The sequence below is a fragment of the Podarcis melisellensis genome (assembly GCF_964234715.1).
Source record: "Podarcis melisellensis genome assembly, chromosome: 16".
Taxonomy (NCBI): Eukaryota; Metazoa; Chordata; class Lepidosauria; order Squamata; family Lacertidae; genus Podarcis; species Podarcis melisellensis.
Genome location: NC_138533.1, coordinates 27,738,260 through 27,758,955, shown reverse-complemented (window position 1 = coordinate 27,758,955; position 20,696 = coordinate 27,738,260). Strand labels below are relative to the sequence as shown.

General features: G+C 42.1%; 2 protein-coding genes and 1 gene segment (V, D, J or C); all 3 read right to left on the bottom strand.

Moving 5' to 3' along the window:
- LOC309359597 (immunoglobulin lambda-1 light chain-like) overlaps positions 1 to 20,696 on the bottom strand; it is a 106,420-nt gene that overhangs the window by 3,530 nt on the left and 82,194 nt on the right. For all 6 annotated transcript variants that reach the window (XM_081893509.1, XM_081893505.1, XM_081893508.1 and 3 more), the window contains exon 3: positions 368 to 405. In XM_081893509.1, the coding sequence (XP_081749635.1) occupies positions 368 to 405 (38 nt within the window). The remainder of the gene's footprint in view (positions 1 to 367; positions 406 to 20,696) is intronic.
- LOC309359588 (immunoglobulin lambda-1 light chain-like) overlaps positions 4,317 to 20,696 on the bottom strand; it is a 109,639-nt gene continuing 93,259 nt past the window's right edge. For 4 of the 5 annotated variants that reach the window (XM_081893492.1, XM_081893491.1, XM_081893494.1 and 1 more), the window contains exons 3-4: positions 9,874 to 9,911; positions 4,317 to 4,876 (exon numbers count right to left, since the gene is read on the bottom strand). In XM_081893492.1, the coding sequence (XP_081749618.1) occupies positions 4,557 to 4,876; positions 9,874 to 9,911 (358 nt within the window). In that variant the 3' untranslated portion in view covers positions 4,317 to 4,556. Of the gene's footprint in view, positions 4,877 to 9,385; positions 9,424 to 9,873; positions 9,912 to 20,696 lie in introns of all 5 variants that reach the window. The other variant, XM_081893493.1, reaches the window with a different exon arrangement.
- Positions 13,167 to 20,696, bottom strand: part of LOC309359595 (immunoglobulin lambda-1 light chain-like) — an 85,644-nt gene continuing 78,114 nt past the window's right edge. The window contains exons 3-4 of the V gene segment in view: positions 18,591 to 18,628; positions 13,167 to 13,726 (exon numbers count right to left, since the gene is read on the bottom strand).

The following is a 20,696-nucleotide window of genomic DNA, read 5'->3' as shown; positions in this document are numbered from 1 at the left end:
CCCATCAGATGTAATCCAGTTGTATAGGAGATGCCACAACTCAAACTCAGTTTTCGAACATAATTTCCGCCCAGTGGGAAAGACTGACAGAGTTTCTAGAGACATTTCATTGACACACCCCACCACCCGAGAAGTAGGATTAAACCGATCCATCTTTGTTTCTACATGCAGCAAATAGGATTTTTTTTAACCCACTGCCTGGTTTTTTAACAATTCAACAGTCCCTATGAAAGAATCAGCGTAGAGATAATATGAAAAGCCCAAAAGTCAATCAAGAACCAGAGAATGAAAAGAAGGCAAAAAATGATGGAAATATTAGAACATTGCAATAGGTACAGAAAGATTCAGGATAAATTTGGTGACTTACCTGTGACAGTCAAGTGGGTTCCTCCTCCGAAGACCCACCACAGTGACACACGGCTGTACAAAAACCTGCTCCCCCACAGGTGTGAAATGGTACAGAACCCCAGTCCATCTGGGAGGAGTAGGCAGACCTGCCCCCCCCAATCTTGCTTGACTATGACTTCCATCATCATTGACCATTGACCATGCTGACTTGTATTGGCAGGAGCTGGGATTCCAGTCATGTCCATAGGGCCAAAATGTTTCCCCATTCTCGCCACAGGACCTGACAGTGGGCAATAAACAATGGTATGCATTTTCTAAAAGAATATTGTACTGTTTCCAAAGAAGTTGTAGGCAATGGTGCATTTCTGTTTTGAAAAAAACAAAACAAACCTATCTCTGGGGTGACAATGATAAGGTCCTGTTATCAAACCATGACAGTTATTTTTAAAATACCGGTACATGACTCTTTGTAAATCTTCCTGGTTGTAGATCTTCCATTGCCCAGACAGTCTGTTCTTGGATGCAGGGAGTATGTTAGATGAAGTCCTTTATCCAACCAATTTTCCAGTGGTAGGGATGAATGGGTCAGTTTATTTCCTGTCCATGTCCATTCATAGATCCATATTCATTCATAAATCCATTTCCATTTGTAAGTCCCTTTGGTCCCCTTCCCACATTAATCTACAATTGCTATTGTTATTTAATTTGCCACAAACATGGTTGATTTTGAACGTATTTTTCCCAATATACATATTTCTCTCAAATCATGCATTTCTGAAAACAGATTTGATGCTAAGATGCAGATCCTTGATTTTTTTAAGCTAAGAACTGTATCGCAAAATTTGGAGAAACACAGAATCCAAAGATGACTAATTTGCACCTTCGTCCATGGGGCCAATGATCATATCAGCTTGCATCAGAATTCCCAAAGAATGAATTAGTCAGGCAACCTTACCTTTCTGGGAAACAGTAACACATCCAGTTAATGAAGAAATTGTTTCTTAGAAGAGATCACACAGACAGTGAAGTTTTATCTATGCTGCAAAAGTTTCTTATAAATTAACTCAAGGCATTGAACCATTTCTTTGACTATACATAGGAACTTACCTGTAATGAGCAGCTAGTATGACTTCTTAACCCTTTGAGAAACCATTTAAAATACCTTAAAAATAATGTTGTCAGTCTCTCTAAGGGACAGCCCTGGATTTACAGAAGCTGTCCCGATTTCCGCTTTGATCCCAGAATGTATTCCTTTTCCTTTTGTTGTTGTTGTTTAGTCATCTTAATTGTGTTTGACTCTCCATGATCCCATGTACCTGGGCATGCCTTGGAAACTCTCACTTTCTTCTCAAAGCTACTCCTTTTTTATGTCCATGGAGTTTCCTTGGCAAAATACTGGAGTGGATTGCCAGTTCCTTCTCCAGGTGGATCACAATTAGCCTAAATTCTCGGCTATGACCTGTCCGTCTTGGGTGGCCCTGCATGGCATAGCTCATAGCTTCTCTGAGTTATTCCAGCCCCTTTGCCATGACAAGGCAGTGATCCATGAAGGGGCCCCTTTTCCTTAGGACATCCCTATTTTCATCAGAGAAATGTTGGAGGGAATTGAGTTATCCAACCCGCGGTTCCATCTTATGGCAGCCTTGTATAGGGAAGGTTTTCTTTAAAAAATCTTCAATGTTTTATTATGCTTTTATATATGTTGGAAGCTGCCTTGAGTAGCTGGGTCAACCCAGTCAGATGGGAAGGATATTAATAGTAAAATAACTCTTGTGGAATAGGATGTCCCTGTTTTGATTAGAGAAACGCTGGAACCTATGCTTTGTTATTTGCCTCTGCTGTGGTGGTTCTGGCTTCCATTCCCTGGGATGTTTCTGTGGAGGTGTATTTTGATCACAGTTGCACTGTATCATGGGTTCTGTAGTCTCCTGTGGATGTCAACAGTAGGCTGATATTTTAAGCCGACACTCAGAAATTAAAGTTGGAGACCCTCTCTTATTTTGATGTATCAAAATGAAGCGAATGGGTATCTCTTTTGGGGTGGAAGGGTTTTGTCATGGAGCAGTGTGGATGTGAGAAAAACAGGGGAGGGAGAAGGCTGATGAGGGAGGAAATTTGTCTTCTCATTTACATGTAGAAGTGCCCACTGCTAGCAACTAATGTAGAGTTCCTCAGGGTTGCCTTCTTGTGGGCTTCCTGGAAGCATACCTGGCTGTCCCTGAAGGTTACCCGACTACCAGCTGTGGGAAACAGGATAACAGATGAGGTGGACATTTACATCAGAAGCACTAGAGATGTGAAGACCTGGGGAAAAATATGGAAAAAAATTGTCCCCCTACCAATTTTTGTGGTTTTCCTTTCAATTTTGGGGAAAATAAATAGGGGGAAAGAACAACTTGGAAATATTTCTGGGGAAATGAGTTTCCTCAATTTTTCCACTTTTCTTCTTGTAGGTTTTCATATCTCTGTTCAGGAGTTACCTTTCATTCTAAAAATGGGGAAAGAGGAAGTACCAAAGTGGTGTCCGGGAATTATTATTATTATTATTATTATTATTATTATTATTATTATTATTAACCAGGATTTATGCTAGCACAGTAAGCAGGTCACTTTTTTTCAGTATGTCATTGCAATAATAATAATAATAATAATAATTTATTTATACACCGCCCATCTGGCTGGGCTTTCCACTCTGGGCGGCTCCCAACAGAATATTATTATTAATAATAAAAGCGATGAAACATCAGACATTAAAAACTTCCCTAAACAGGGCTGCCTTCAGATGTCTTCTAAAAGTCAGATAGTTGTTTATTTCCTTGACATCTGATGGGAGGGTGTTCCACAGAACGGGTGCCACTACTGAGAAGGCCTCTGATGGGTTCCCTGTAACCTCACTTCTTGCAGGCAGGGAACCACCAGAAGGCACTTGGAGCTGGACCTCAGTGTCTGGGCTGAACGATGGGGGTGGAGACGCTCCTTCAGGTATACTGTTCTTATGCCAATCATTCCACATGGTCTTCAGAAGCAGTTAGACATACTTAAAGCAGTTTTTAAAAGAATTTATCCTATTCTTCAGGGAAACCTATGACTTTCATTCACTGGAGGCTATCGGCTCTTCATATTGCCTCCCCAAAGCAATCAGAGCAATGAACCTGATTGGGTGGAAAGTAGGGCTAGAGCCAAGTAGAGGCAGAGCCATCTGTTGAATGGTTGTACAGAAGGCAGGCAGGTTGGGTCTTCCTGAGGACACTGAGGTTGGTGGACCAGGGTTGGTGGACCAGGGCTCCATTTGTACCTATGGACCCAAATGGACCACTCTCCATATTGTGGCTTGAAGAAGATGGCAGACCAGTGGCAATGTTTGGGAATGTTTGAAAGACCACCTGTAATGAATCATGGAGTGGAATGACAACCAGACAACTTCCACTGGGCAAAGGAAGCTAATTCATAAAAAAAAGCAATTGAAAGGGTCAGTTGATCACAATAATAATACTAAAAAGGTTGCTGAGCCATTATGTAGCTCTGCTCCTCTAGCACTGGAACCTGTTTAGATAAAGCACTGCTCATTGGAAAGGATCACAGGTCACATATAGACAGTGCTTTTTAATTTTTAAAAAAATGTTTAGAGGCACTCTCATTTTGACTCAAGAAAATCACCATTTTATAGTTCAATTTGAGAAAAATAAACACAGTAAATGGACAAAAGGCGGCCATTGGGGGTAGCAATGGAACAGACGATTCAATGTGCTAGAGAAGAAACTAATTTTTTTTTCTTCTCCCATTAGATTCACAAAATGGTTAGGGGTATGCGTCCCCCTGCGTCCCCACAGAAAAAAGCACTGCATATAGAGAACCCTGCCTGATCTCCAGAGTAACAGCACACTTCCTTCTGTAATAGTACAGGAAACCATGAATATAACCTCCTTGAAGGAGATGGAATAAATAAGTTGGTCAAGAAAAAACACTGGTGAAATGTATGACATTTTATTAATTTGCTAACATTATAAGCCAACATACAAAGGAGATTCCAGGGAGAAGAGGAAGGGAGGAGGTGTGGGGAGGGGAACGACATAGGAAGGAAACCAGACTTGATGGATCAACGTAGCATTAGAGGAAATCAGAGAATAAACTTGGCCCCCTTGAACATGAAAGGACTCTTTCTTCTCGGCTTCTGGAGGCACGAGGAACTCATCAGACCCATCCAGCCTTTAGGCACAGTCCAATCTCCTCACCACCTTCTCAACGGTCTTCCCATCATGCGTCACTTTGCAGGTGACTGTCTCATAGCTCTCCCAGTCGGACTTTTTCATGCTGAGGTAGCTGCTGGCCGCGTACTTGTCATTCAGCTTGGTGGGCGTGGTTGTCTCCACCCCAGAGGAGATGGTGGCGCCATCAGCCTGCCAGGTAACTTGGACAACGCCTGGGTAAAAGCCATCCATGAGACACACCGCGGTGGCTTTGTCTGAGCTCTTCAGTTCTTCTGGGGATGGTGGGAAGACGTTCACTGTTGGAGGTACTGTTGGCTGACCTGGAAGTCAAGGGGAAAGCTGGTTAAGTGTCGTGTCTCATGGGGTATTAAATATTTGACACATATAATAATTTATTTGATTTCATAAAGGAAGTACTATCTGACTCTATTCCCCAAAGTTGTGTCCTGAAATGTTTTGTAAGGACATTTGACTATCTGGAAACTATACCTTGAGCTGAAAGTGTCCTACACAATGTCTTACAGCTCTTTATGATTCTATGAAAAAGGCCCAGGAGGACCAGGTCGTATTCCTTTATAGCAACCAAAAATGTTGTCGTGCAACAAACACATGTTTCAGCCCATGCAAAATATATTATGGTCTATGAAGCAACATAGGCATTCTTGGCATGTTTGAACTGTGGTGATCTGTGAGAGGAAGAGTTTAGACTGCATCAGTCCAGTTAGGAATATCTACATCTAGAACGCCATAGACACTAAAGAGCTGCTGTCAAATTTTACACATCATTTGGGAAGACAGGCCAGTGTACTGGAAGAAGCAAAGTTGTACTGATCATGTTGTGCTGATGCCTGATTATCGTCTTCCAAAGCAACTACAGTGGTACCTCTACTTACGTTGATCTCCGGTTATGTATCCTTCGGGATATGTACACAGCAAACCCAGAAGTATATTTCCGGGTTTCACCATGCGCGCATGCGCAGAAGGGCTAAACGGTGCCATGCACATGCGCAGTAGCTGCACCTCCAGTAGTGAATTCCTTGGGATCCAACTGTTTGCAACTGGAGGTACCACTGTATGCTATTCTGAACTTAAAAATGGGAAGTGCAATGCTGGTGGTCAACAAAAGAGATTTAAAGACTCTCAAGGCAAATATAAAAACATGTAGTATAGTTGTACCTTGGCTTAAGAACTTAATTCGTTCTGGAGGTCTGTTCTTAACCTGAAACTGTTCTTAACCTGAAGCACCACTTTAGCTAATGGGGCCTCCTGCTGCCTCTGCACCGCTGCTGCACGATTTCTGTTCTTATCCTGAAGCACAGTTCTTAACCCGAGGTACTATTTCTGGGTTAGCAGAGTCTGTAACCTGAAGTGTATGTAACCTAAAGTGTATGTAACCCGAGGTACCACTGTATAATAACCGACAACTGGGAAGCATTGGCCTGCGAGCACTCCAGTTGGAGACCAGCTTTTACCAAAGGTGTTGTGGACTTTGAAGATGCTCGAACTCAGAACGAAAGGGAGAAACACGCTAAGAGGAAGGCACGCTCGGCAAACCCTCACCATGACCAACGCCCGCCCGGAAACCCATGTCTCCACTGTGGAAGGACTTGTGGATCCAGAATTGGCCTCCACAGTCACTTACAGACTCACTTTTAAAACTGTGTTTATGGAAGACAATCTTACTCGGCCAAAGAAAGAAGAAGGAAGCTGTTCAGATCTCCCTATCCCATAACTGTGCAAGTGCTGCCAGTCAGCATAAAGCAGGGATGTAGAATCTGTGTCTCTCCAATCGGTGACAGCCCCATTATGCATGATTTCTGGAGTCACAGCATCCGGGCAAAGGTAGAGGGTTACTATGTTACCCCATCCCTGACATGGTCAGGAGTGGACAAGATCAATGCACAATTTGGACTGGTCACTTGTTCGTAAGTACAGAGGTGCCTCAGGTTACATACGCTTCAGGTTTCATACGCTTCAGGTTACAGACTCTGCTAACCCAGAAATATTACCTCGGGTTAAGTGCTTTGCTTCAGGATGAGAACAGAAAATGTGCTCCGGCAGTGCGGCAGCATTAGGAGGCCCCATTAGCTAAAGTGGTGCTTCAGGTTAAGAACAGTTTCAGGTTAAGTATGGACATCCGGAATGAATTAAGTACGTAACCAGAGGTACCACTGTACAAAGGATTGTTCAAAATCACAAGTTCTTCTGGGGAAATGACCCACATGTTTATACTGACTGCCATAGCAAAGGAAAGATCAATAAAGCACCCTGTTTGCTCTCAGAGGGGGTGAACTTTCATTGCACATAAATATTTTAAAGTCAATAAGATGAGCCCTTCTGGATCAGGTGAGAAGCCCAACTGGCTTGGGACACTGTGCTCATAGCAGTCAACCTTGTGTCTATTGGAAGCTTGCAAAAAGATTTTGAGAGCAACAGCCCTCTCTGTGCTTTTGATCCATGGCAACGGGTATTGCAAAATGGCCTCGAAGAGCATCAGAAAATAAGAGGTCTGCTGGATCAGGGTTGCAATGGCCCATCTAGTCCTCCATTCTGCTCTCACAGCGATCAACTGGGTGTCCATGGGAAGCTCACAAGCATGAACAGAGTGCAGCAGCACTCTGCCCATTTGGGAGTCCAAGCAACAGCCACTTTTGATTGTTGGCACAGCCATATAGAGGGGAAAGACAGCATTTCACTTCTGTAAACAAGTCTTAACTCTGAATCTGGAGAGTAAAAATCACTGAGGTGAAATCCCTTCCAGTTATTATTATTTTTTTAACATAAAAAGGGGGAGATGTTTTTCTCTGGTTCCCCCTTCCCCTCGCTGCCAACTGCCTCACACTGTTCAGAAGGTCCCACAGCCATCTGGAATGAATTTTAAGCCAGGGGAGACCTCAGTTGGGTGCGGTAAATCAGAGAAAACTCTGTCCCCTTCTCATATGTTAGTGGATGGCTCTGTCCCCTTCTCATATGTTAGCGGAAAGCAGAATAGGAGCATGGGTTTTTATTAATAATAATAATAATAATAATAATAATATTTCAACCATTGCCAGCAAAGCACCTCTGAATAAGGCATCCTATTGGCAAGTGTTGTAGTCAGGTAACAGATATACGTTACGGTAATTGGTCAATTTTAGTTTCTTATTTTTCTGGGCTTAAGTTCCGTTTCCCATGTTTTCAAATCAGTTCACGTTCACCATCTTTCTCCCCAACATGCACACATTTCCAAGCAGATTTACCCCTCTTTGTATAGACCCATTTGCACAACCCATTTAAAATAGGACCAAAGCACTCTAAATAGTCATGGCTTCCCCCAAAGAACTCTGGGAACGGTAGTTTGGAAAGGTTGCGGAGAGATTTTAGGATCCCTCTATTCCCATCACAGAGCTACAATTCCTAGAATTCCCATGGGAGACAAATTGATTGTTAAGCCCCTCTGGGTCTGAAGGTGCCACAGCGGTCTGAAGAGCTCCCTGGACTTTCTCCCTTTTAATGCTTGGCTTATAATGATCAGTATCATTTATATACCTATTTGTAAATCTGCCTATATTTATATTTACATTAGTATTAATGGAATATTCTTATTGCCAGTGCCAGCTGGGTAGCATGCAACTCAGTTTTAATCCAAAAAGAAATGAGTGAACGTAAGTCTTTTATGCCTGCAATTGGTTTATTCCAAGCAGGACTAGTATTAGATACAACCTAGTGTTTTTAGCTTTGCTCCTTCCTTTTATATTTGCAAATGAAAAATTGAACAAAGGAAGAAAAGTACCCACGTATGTTCCCTCCAGTGAGACCGACATTAAGTTTAGGGTGTGAGAATTGAGACCAAAGAAATAGGGAAATTGGTTAATTCTCTCTCCTGCTGTGCCTCTATTTCAGTTAAAAAATGAAGCTTGTTGCATTTGATTCCATCGTGCCCCTTAAATCTCAGGTGGTCTGATTCTAGATATATCAGTTTAGATCTCTCTTAGCCTTCTTGCAAAACCCTCACTTCAACTTTTTCCTAAAAACCCATTCAGTTTTGCTGAAATATGTAGACTGTGGTTTACATTTTACATGGCTACATTTAACTATCAACAAAATGTTGAACATCTTCAGATTTTTATTTTAAAAGTCGTTTGGGAGCCTGCGCCTGTGGAATACTGAGTTTGACAAAACAAAAAACAGTTCTTTTGAACAGAATCTGTTCTATGATTTTAGATAGGGAGACCCACAGTAGAAAAAGTAAAGAGAGCCACATTAGTTCCTAAGAAAAATTCAGAAATCTACAGTAGGACTATACATTTATAAACCCAGCCCAAATGTCACAGGGCAGTCTGCAAGTTCATCAGTTCTCCAGAATGGTCTGGAAAGCTGAGATTCTCCACACTAATTTATTACATTTTGGTTGGTCTCTTGCAGTAATATGGATTTTGGAGCACCATTAGAAACTGATTCAACCTTCCTCATAAATCTTATTGGGTACCTGGAAGGAACACTACAACTCAAATTTACTTCTCTGCCATCTTTTGCACCCAACAGTAAGATTATGTCAAGGTTAGCCGGGAAGGGGAATTTGATAGAAACATTTTCAAAGATTGTCACAATGACCCACCAATAATTTCCCAGTGTTATTGAGGAGAGAAGAGGCATGTAAAATGGGTTTGCAACATCCTGCTCTGGCTAGGATTACAAATACAGTTTCTATGAAAGGCTCATTGTAAACTAAACAACAGAAACCCTAAAGTCAGCTTTACAGTCAGAGAAGGAAAAGAGGGCAAAAATGATGGAAAAGTTAGAATATAGTCACAGGTATGGAAAGGGTTGTGATAAATTCAGTGACTTACCTGTGACAGTCAGGTGGGTCCCTCCGCCGAAGACATACCACAGTGACACAAAGCTGTACAAAAACCTGCTGTTCCTTCACAAGGCCATTGACAACTATCCCATATGGGATTAGTATGGGTAATAGGACAACTTCTGTTTTACTTACAGTGACATTACAGCTCAGTTTTATTTTTTTACCATCTTTTGCATCCAATGGCTCAGCCACCAAGGCTATTTTGATCTATTTCCCCCCCAATACTGTCACAAGGACCTAGACTAAGGAAAAGAAATCTCCGTCCACCCCTAACTTTCCAGTGTTATTGAGAAGAGAAGAAAGCTGCAAAATGGGTTTGCACAATTCAGCTCTGGCTAGGATTTCAAATACCGTTTATAGTAAATTCTCATTGCAAAGTAAATGACAGCCGGAGAAGGGAAAGAGGGCAAAAGTGATGGAAAAGTTAAAATATTGCCACAGGTGTGGAAAGGACTGATAAATTCGGTGACTTACCAAGGACAGTCAAGTGAGTTCCTCCTCCGAAGACGAACCACAGTGACACACAGCTTGACAAAAACCTGCTGTTCCTTCACAATGCGACAACTATCCCATTTGGGAATAGAATGGGCAGTAGGAGAACTGCTATTGTCCTTACGGTATACATAGGTAAAGGTAAAGAGACCCCTGACCATTAGGTCCAGTCATGACCAACTCTGGGTTTGTGGCGCTCATCTCGCTTTACTGGCCGAGGGAGCCGGCGTACAGCTTCCAGGTCATGTGGCCAGCATGACTAAGCCGCTTCTGGCGAACCAGAGCAGCGCACGGAAACACCATTTACCTTCCCGCCGGAGTGGTACCTATTATCTACTTGCACTTTGACGTGCTTTCAAACTGTTAGGTTGGCAGGAGCAGGGACCGAGCAACGGGAGCTCACCCCGTTGCGGGGATTCGAACCGCCGATGTTCTGATCGGCAAGTCGTAGACTCTTTGGTTTAACTCACAGCGCCACGGTGACATATTTCCCCCCAATTCTGAAGAAGTTTATTTTTAATAGATTTATAAGCTGCTTTCCCCAGAAATCCAATGTTTCATAAAGCGGTATACAAAAACCAGTCCAAACAAGTGGTTCAAATACAGTTTTAAAGAATGCTTAGAGTCAATGGCACATGCAATGAAATATTGTACAGAGCAGTATGTTTGGGAAGAAAAATGTCATACTTACCTGGCTCATCTCTGGGCAAGACGGATACAGTCTTGCTGAGTATCTGGGAAAATCTCTGGACTTCCAAGTAGTTCTGTTCCAAGTTATTCATTTCTAAATGTAAGGAGTATTATAGATGGATTTCTCTGGTCCATGGGAAGCCACTGTGGTGCCCTTCAGTTTCTGTGGACTACAACTCCTATCATCCCTAAGCATTGGCCATCCTAACTGTGGATGATGGGCATTGTAGTCCAAAAGATCTGGAAGCCACCATGTTGTTTACCTCTGCTTTAGTCATCCTAACTAGATCTCTATAGGAGAACCAAACCATTGATACCACTGCCTTATTTTGTGCAGCAGATGTTGGCCCTGTTTTTTACAAGAGGCCTCACAAGTGAATTAATCTGTAAGCAGTGAAGCTTTGTCTTCTTATAATTTAAACTCAATGCACTGGAGCTTAAATATGAACTTCCCTAATCAGCTACAGGTATGTTTCAGAGAAAACAGTTATCACTGATTTTTTAAAAATGAGCTTGTTTTTGAGTTTTGAGAGGTGCCAATGAATTTCATTTGTTCAGGGTGAAATAGAGATGCTTCCACTGATGCATAATCTGGCACTTAGGATTTGTGGGTAGAAGAAAACTCTCGATTGCTTCTATGGCTTCTGACTTCTCTCATTTGCACACTGTCCAACCTCCTGTGTGAAATAACACAGGCCTGGGAAGTTTCCCTGCAAATGTATTTCGATCAGAATTGCACTGCACCATGGATTTTGTGGTCAGCATGGATTTCATAGATAAATTTCTGTGCCAGGGCCATGATCACTTCATTGCACCTACGGTGCCAGACAGCCACAGTCGCGGAGTCAAGTTGGCATTCCTGGTACCCATTGTGTACATATGGCTCAGAAGCAGCCATAAACATCTTGCAAGGACATGGGTATTTTCCTCTCTCTCCCTTTCCCCCTGTCAGGTTGCTGTCAGCAGCTCCTGGCTGGTTGCCCAGGAAAGTATAAAAACAAGGAAAGGCTTCTTACTGTCCTTTTTTATTTTAATATTACAGAGAGAAGCTATAGAACCCACCCTCTTGGATAATGGTGTTCTCCTGAGTGAATCCCCACCCTCCATCTCTCCCACTTCATTATTCATCATCACTTTTATGGGTGATGCTACGTGCCCTCTGTCTTTGAGCTCTTTGATCTCCTACTTTTAAGGCTCGCAGGTTCTGGGAGATGGAGGGTCTGGGATGCTTTCTAAGGACACCGTGTCAGCTAGCTGCCATTCCGGTCCTGTCTCCTTCTCTCCCATTATTTCCCAACTTCCAACCTCCTCTGCCTCTGAGCTGTGACCTCCCTCAAACCCCTGTTCTAGATATATACAGTGGTACCTCAGGTTACAGATGCTTCAGGTTACAGACTCCGCTAACCCAGAAATAGTGCTTCTGGTTAAGAACTTTGCTTCAGGATAAGTACAGAAATCGTGCTCCGGCAGTGCGGCAGCAGCGGGAGGCCTCATTAGCTAAAGTGGTGCTTCAGGTTAAGAACAGTTTCAAGTTAAGAACGGACCTCTGGAATCAATTAAGTACTTAACCACTGTACTGTCTTCCTCTTCTTCCTCCCTGGAGGGGTCAGGAAGGGGAGGCGGTCTCCACCATTCCTCCTCTGCCCAGTCCCTGACACCCCGCCGCATATCCTAATTCAAATAGGAGTGTACAGAAAGTTGGGAACAAGGTGTGCTGTGGCATTTTCTTCATGGGCTACATACCTCGTGACAGTAATGTGCATAAAACCAGGAGGTGCATTTTTATGGTGTAGGCAGGGTGACTGCAATCTGATGGGGGAAACGGGAAGCTTACCAAAATCCTGTACCATAGCTGTTGCTTTATGCCAGGGTTGGACCCTGCAGATGCTGTGGGACTGCAGCTTGCATCCCACTCAGCCAGCATGGCCAATGGTCAGGGATGATGGGAATTATATTAACTCAAGGGCCACAGATGAGTCACAAGGTAGAAAGATTTCTACCTTTACTCCATGTCTGCTGATTTAGTGGGTATATTGGTAAGGTATTGGCTAAAAGCTTCCCAGTGATTATGGAATTTTATTTTATTTTATTTTATTTTATTTTCTCTTATACTCTGGAGAAACCCAGGATTTTAATTCATTAGAGCCTAGTACCTCTTCATTAAACATTCTAAATGCAATGAGTGAGCCACTGAGTGGAAGGAAGAGCATGTAAGTGATGTTTGGGAATGTTTGAAATACCCACCAGAAATGAATCTGGGATGCATCCCGAACCGAAATTGACCTTTTCCATTTCTCAGGACCTAAATTGGTAGGTAGGACTAAGAGAGAACCCTGCCTGAACTCCAGGAAAGCCACATCCCACCAGTGTAGAAAATGCCCACCTAGATGGACCACTGGGCTGACTTGGGAGAAGGCCAATTCCTATGTTTCCATGAAATCACACTGCTTTTACCACTGCTGCTACCAGCTGTCGACCTGAGCTGAGTGCAATTTGGCAGAGTAACAGCACACTTCCTTCTGTAATATGAATACAACCTGCTTGAAGGAGATGGAATAAATAAGTTGGTCAAGAAAAAACACTGGTGAAATGTATGACATTTTATTAATTTGCTAACATTATAAGCCAACATACAAAGGAGATTCGAGGGAGAAGAGGAAGGGAGGAGGTGTGGGGAGGGAAACGACATAGGAAAGAAAACAGACTTGATGGATCAACGTAGCATTAGAGGAAATCAGAGAATAAACTTGGCCCCCTTGAACATGAAAGGACTCTTTCTTCTCAGCTTCTGGAGGCACGAGGAACTCATCAGACCCATCCAGCCTTTAGGCACAGTCCAATCTCCTCACCACCTTCTCAACGGTCTTCCCATCATGTGTCACTTTGCAGGTGACTGTCTCATAGCTCTCCCAGTTGGACTTTTTCATGCTGAGGTAGCTGCTGGCCGCATACTTGTCATTCAGCTTGGTGGGCGTGGTTGTCTCCACCCCAGAGGAGATGGTGGCGCCATCAGCCTGCCAGGTAACTTGGACAACGCCTGGGTAAAAGCCATCCATGAGACACACCGCGGTGGCTTTGTCTGAGCTCTTCAGTTCTTCTGGGGATGGTGGGAAGACGTTCACTGTTGGAGGTACTGTTGGCTGACCTGGAAGTCAAGGGGAAATCTGGTTAAGTGTCGCGTCTCAGGGGGGTATTAAATATTTGACACATGTAATAATTTATTTGATTTCATAAAGGAAGTACTATCTGACTCTATTCCCCAAAGTTGTGTCCTGAAATGTTTTGTAAGGACATTTGACTATCTGGAAGCCATGACTTGTTGATGTCAATCTCCTCCAAAAGCTTTTCTTCTCCCCCAGCCTCAAGAAACTTTGTAATACTGTTGCTTGTGAAGCCTTCTTCTCAGTTTAACTGGTATTATGCATTATATATTCTCAGAGTGCCCCACCATTTAATATATCATATGGATGTATCCTAAAAGATTTATTGTGCTCCATATGATAGTGATGTCAGAAACTGGGAGCTGCCATTTAAATTTCCCATAATGCTCCTGCATTACTCTGAGGCACTGTGAGCAAATTTAAATGGTGGCTCTTGGAACCATCTATTTTTAGAAAGAGGAATCATTGAGCTGTAAGTTGGACTAGGTGTGGTTGAAGGCCCCTTTGACCTCTTCATGATTCTCTGAAAATTGCCAAGGGGAACTGAACCTTAATGCTTCATAGCACAGAAAATATTGTTGTGCAATATACACATAATTGAACCTGTATCTTTTGGTCTATGAAGCAACACAGCCATTCTTGGCACCCTTGAGCTGTGGTGATCTGTAAGAGGAAGAGATTCAGAGATTTCTCCTTCTCATTACAGTGCGTGAGTCTGGTTGGGAATATCTGCAACTAAAATGCAATAATGCACATGGGAGGGAGTTGTAGATCATACGTCTATGCTAATGGGGGAGGCTACAGAACATGGTTTCCATGCAAAAGGTCTCGGGGTCATAGTCTGACATTTCTAGGGCTTTGAAAAACTTCCTGAACTTCTGTCCTTTCATCTCCGCTCTATAAAATATTGATGAGTTAAAACCAATTAACACAAAGATAAAACAAAGTTAAGACTAATTTAGAAACTGGAAAGCTGCTTAGCAACTGGGATATACATTCCCTGCCTGATACGCACTTTTAAACTCACATATTTATACTGACAGCCATAGCAAAGGAGAGATCTACAAAGCACCTTATTTGTTGTTGTACACGTGGCGAACTATCATTTTCAGGAGTGCCAACTTGGCCCCACAACTGTGGGTGCCCCGGGCCATGGGTGCCATGCAGCGTCCATGGCCCTGGAACTGAAATTCGTGGGTGCCTGGTCTGTTCATGGGGAAATTTGTGGGTGCTCAGGCACCAAGGGCCCCAGGGCGTCAGCACCTATGTTCATTGCGCATAAGTATTTTAAAGAATATACAATGAGCCTTTCTGGATGTGGTCAAAAGTAGGGTTGGCATATTCCAATAGTAGGGTTGCCTTTTTGTTTTTCAAAGTTTTTGAGCTTTTGGGGGAACATCTCCCCCATAAAATTAGCTTTTGAAGAAGAAGAAGAAGAGTTTGGATTTGATATCCCACTTTATTACTACCCGAAGGAGTCTCAAAGCAGCTAACATTCTCCTTTCCCTTCCTCCCCCACAACAAACACTCTGTGAGGTGAGTGGGGCTGAGAGACTTCAGAGAAGTGTGACTAGCCCAAGGTCACTCAGCAGCTGCATGTGGAGGAGTGGGGAAGTGAACCCGGTTCACCAGATTACGAATCTAGTGCTCTTAACCACTACACCACACTGGCTCTCCATTTTGGACTTCTTTTTCATTTTTAAAAGCATTATTCTAAAAAATAAAATAAAATAATTGCCCTAGTTGCCATACACCGCATCAAAAATATGCCCGGATGCCATTTTGGAAGTCCGATTCTCAGATTTTGACAACAGAGCCCATGTCATTTGACAATCTGAGAGCTACACTGCTCCATGCACTTTTGATTCCCAGCAGCTGCTGTTGAGAGACATCCTCCAACAATGGATAGAGAACATAGCATTAAAACAGAAGAAGAGTTCAGTTGGATGAGGACTGCAAAGGCCTATCTAGTCCTCTGTTCTGCTCTCACAGCGGTCATCCTGATGTCTATGAGACTCTCGCAAGCAGGAACAGAGGGCAGAAGCACCCTCCCCAACTGGGAGTCCAAGCAACGGCCATTTTTGCCCACTGAGAGGGTCATTTGGGGGGATGAGGCAGTGCTTCACTTTTGTGAACAAGCCTTAACTCCAAATTCAGAGGATAAAGATCCCTGAGGTGAAATCCATTCCAGTTTTGTGAAGACACTATCTATGAACATAGAAAGGGGGAGAGGATTTTCTCTGGTTTCCCCTCGTTGCCAACTGCCTCACACTCTTCAGAAGGTCCCACAACCCCCTGGACTGGATCTCAAAGGTTGGAGGACCACACTTGGATAGGGAAAATTAGAGAAAAATCTGCCCACTTCTCAAATGTCAACAGATGTCTCCACTGAAAGCAGAAGGGGAGCATTGGTTTTTATCCATATATTTTTTTAAAAAAGCAATCATCATAATAAAATGATTTCAACCATGTTACAAGAAAAAGACGAACAAGCAACTCTGAACAAGTCATCTTACTGGTATGTGTTGTCATCAGGTAATGGGGAAGCGTTAATCCTCTCCATTATAGTTTCTCATTTTATTGGGCTTAAGTTCAATTCCCCATGTTTTCAAATCAATTTAAGGTTTCTTTTTTGGTCCTCACAAAATGTTCACCAGTTTTTCTCCCAACACACAGTACATATATTTACAATCAGTTTTACCTTTCTTTGTACAGCTTCATTTGCACCGTACAAAAAGTGCAAGGTTTTTATGGGGATAATTAGAATAAAATCTATCATTTGATTAATGATGTAAAACCCCAAAATGTATTTTCTATAGTTAAGTTTTTACTTCTTTTATTTTATTTTATTGCTACGGCTAGTGGCTGCTTCAAATAAAGATTTGACCATCTATCATCTATCTATCTATCATCTATCTATCTATCTATCTATCTATCTATCTATCTATCTATCATCTATCTATATCTATCATCTATCTATCTATCATCTATCTATCTATCTATCTATCTATCTATCTATCTATCTATCTATCTATCTATCTATCTATCATCTATCTATCTATCTATCTATCTATCTATCTATCTATCATCATCTGTCATCTATCTATCTATCTATCATCTATCTATCATCTATCTATCTATCTATCATCTACCTATCTATCTACCATCTACCATCTACCATCTACCATCATCTACCATCTACCATCTACCTATACATTTAAAGTAGGCTCAAAGCACTCTAAACAGTCATGGCTTCCCCCATTAGAGCCCTGGGAACTGTGGTTTGGAAAGGTTACTGAGAGATTTTAGGATCCCCCTATTCTCCTCACGCAGCTATAATTCTCAGAGTTCCTACGGGAGACAGATTGATTGCTCTTGGTCTGAAGATCTTGTCGTAATCTGAAGACCACCAGCCCTGGTGCTTTCTCCCTTTTAATGCATGGCTTATAACCATCAGTCTCATTTAGGTACCTATTTGGACATGTGGACATGCCCATATTAATGAATTAATGGAATATTCTTATTGTTAATGTCATCTGGGTTGCACCCAACTCAGTATTAATCCATGCAGACCAACTGAAATGAATGGAGTTAAATTTGTTCATTTCAGCAGGTCTACTCTGAGCAAGGACTAGCATGGGGTGCAGCCCATGGTTTTTTCTTCCTTCCTTCTTTCTTTTTTTGTTATATTTACCAAGAAGATATTCAGAAAGAAAGAAAGAAAGAAAGAAAGAAAGAAAGAAAGAAAGAAAGAAAGAAAGAAAGAAAGAAAGAAAGAAGCATATATTTTTTTCCAGTGGGACCAACAGTAAGTCTGGGATGCAGCAACTGAGACTAGGGAATTACATTAATAATCTTTGCTGCTGTGCCTCTACTTCAATTAATAAATTAAGCCTGTGCAGTTGATTTAACAGCAAAGGAAAAAGTCAGGAGATCTGATCATCAATCTCATGGGTTAGGTTGCTTTCAACCTTCCGATGCACTGTGAATTGCAAAGTGGTCACTTCAGTTTGTTCCCAAACCCCATTCAGTTCTGCTGAAATTTTACGCACAGAGTTGACCCTGGTTCCCATTTCAGATGATTGCATTTTGTGTTGTAGAATGTAGAGAGTCATGGTTCTCTTAGACTGAGCATGTTGCTCTGAACTGCAGAGCTATTTAGAAACAGAATCTATTCTATTCCTCTGCTTATGAAGTCCCAAAATGAAAATACAAAATTAGAAAAAGTAAAGGGAGCTACATTAGAACAAAACACACAGCCCAGATCCAACCATTTTATAAGGTGGGCCAAAATGTCACAACGTAAGGTGCAAGTGTTTAGGCCCTCCAGAATGGAGATTTCTGGAAACCCGAAATGCTTCACGCTATTTTGTGACATTTTGGTTGGTGTATTGCTTTAATGTGAGCTTTGGAGCACAATTCAGGGATTATCCAAACTGCCCTTAATTCATATTGGCTACCTGGAATAGCACAGCTCAGATTCACTTCTCTGCTATCTTTAGTATCCAGCAGTAAAATTATGTCTGAGTTTAGCCACCACGGAGATTTGCAAAAAATGATTTCCAAAGACAGTCACATTGACCTAGACTAAGGAAAAGAATTTCCCACCCAGCCTGAAATAATTGTCCAATGTTCTTGAGGAAAGAAGAGGCAGGTAACATGGTTTTGTAATATCCCGTTCTGGCTAGGATCACAAGTACATTTTCTATGAAAGGCTCATTGTAAAATAAACAACAAATGCCCTAAGGTCAGGTTTACAGTCAGAGAAGGAAAAAAGGGCAAAAACGATGGAAAAGTTAGAATATTGTCACAGGTATGGAAAAGGTTGTGATAAATTCAGTGACTTACCTGTGACAGTCAGGTGGGTCCCTCCTCCGAAGATCCACCACAGTGACACACAGCTGTACAAAAACCTGCTGCCTCTTCACAAGGAGAGACAAGCTGTCAACACCTATCCCATTTGGGAATAGAATGGGCAACAGGACAGCTTCTGTTTTCCTTACGGTGACATATTTCTCCCCTATTTCTTAAGAAGTTTTAAAAAATTAATTTATAAGCCACTTTTCCAAGAGATTGAATGTTTCATAAAGTGGTGGACGAAAACAAAATAAAACAAAAAAGCAGTACAAATGAGCCATCTTTTAAATAGAGTCAATGGAACATACAGTGGTACCTTGGTTCTCAAACTTAATCCATTCCGGAAGTCTGTTCCAAAACCAAAGCATTCCAAAACCAAGGCGTGCTTTCCCATAGAGAGCAATGCAAAACGGATTAATCTGTTCCAGACTTTTAAAAACAACCCCTAAAACAGCAATTTAACATGAATTGTACTATGTAACAAGACCATTGATCCATAAAATGAAAGCAATAACCAATGTACTGTACTATAAAATAAATAAGACAGCATTGTAGATGATAAAAAATAAAATTATTATTTTTTTCTTACCTGCACTGATGATAGTCTTTGTTTGGATGGGGGACTGTTATCCATTTCCACAGTCACACAATCAATCAATCAATCAATCAATCAGTAGCTGAACTAGGTTCCAAGCAGTCACAAAAACAAATGAACTGGAAAAGCCTCAAAAACAAAAATGGAAAATAAATACGAAAACAAAAGTGCCAAACTTAATCTGTTCCAGAAGTCCGTTCGAAAACCAAGGCGCAGCTTCTGATTGGTGCAGGCACCCCAGAAACAATAACCAACAGCCGCATTTGACGTTCAGTTTCCAAAAAACGTTCAAAAACCAGAACACTTACTTTCGGCGTTTGAGAACCAAGGCGTTTGAGAATCAAGGTACCACTGTACAATTAAAAATATAGTTAACGGTGTTTTGGAAGAAAGATGACATAATGACCTGGTTCATCCATGGGAGCAGCATTCCTGGATTCTGTCTGGCAGCCAGAAGACTCTCAGGTCTTCCAAGGAGTTCTGTTGCCCATTATTTTTCTCTTGATGTTGGGAGTGCGATGGATGAGTTCCTTTGGTCTACCAGTAGCCAAGGCAGTGCCCTCCATGTGACTGCAACCCCCTTCATCCCTGACCATAGGCCACCCTAATTGTAGATGATGGGAGTTGTAGTCCAAACACTTAGAAGGTTACCAGGACTTTGCCACTTCAGTTTGGTCTCTGGAGGAGAATCCAAAAATTGGTACCACTGTCTCATTTAGTCCAGAAGATGTTGGCTCTGTTTCTGACACAAGGCCTCACAACTGAATCAGTCTGGAGGCAGTGAAGCTTTCTTTGTGCCACAATAGTTTTTTTATAAATTAAACTCAATGCACTGGACCGTTCTTTGGAGCTCAAGTATGAACTTCCTTAATTAGCTTCTAGTATGTCTCAGAGAAAACACTTATCACAGGTTTAAAAAAATGAACTTGTACATTGACTTCTGAAAGCTGCTGCTGAATTTCATTTATTCAGGGTGAAATATATATGCTTCCACTAATGCACAATCCTGCACTTCAAATTTGCAGATACTGTAGAAGAAAACTCCAATGCTTCTATGGGTCTCTGCCTGGTCTTTGACAACAATAAGGATTGATGGATTGATTGATCTGTGGGTTATGACTTCTCTCCCTTGCACACTGTCCATTTTTTGGCCTGCTATCATTATTTATTCTGTGGTTCTTGTGATGAAGAGTGAATCATAGAATCATAGAGTTGGAAGAGACCACAAGGGCCATCGAGTCCAACCCCCTGCCAAGCAGGAAACACCATCAGAGCACTCCTGACATATGGTTGTCAAGCCTCTGCTTAAAGACCTCCAAAGAAGGAGACTCCACCACACTCCTTGGCAGCAAATTCCACTGTCAAACAGCTCTTACTGTCAGGAAGTTCTTCCTAATGTTTAGGTGGAATCTTCTTTCTTGTACTTTGGAGCCATTGCTCCGTGTCCGCTTCTCTGGAGCAGCAGAAAACAACCTTTCTCCCTCCTCTATGTGACATCCTTT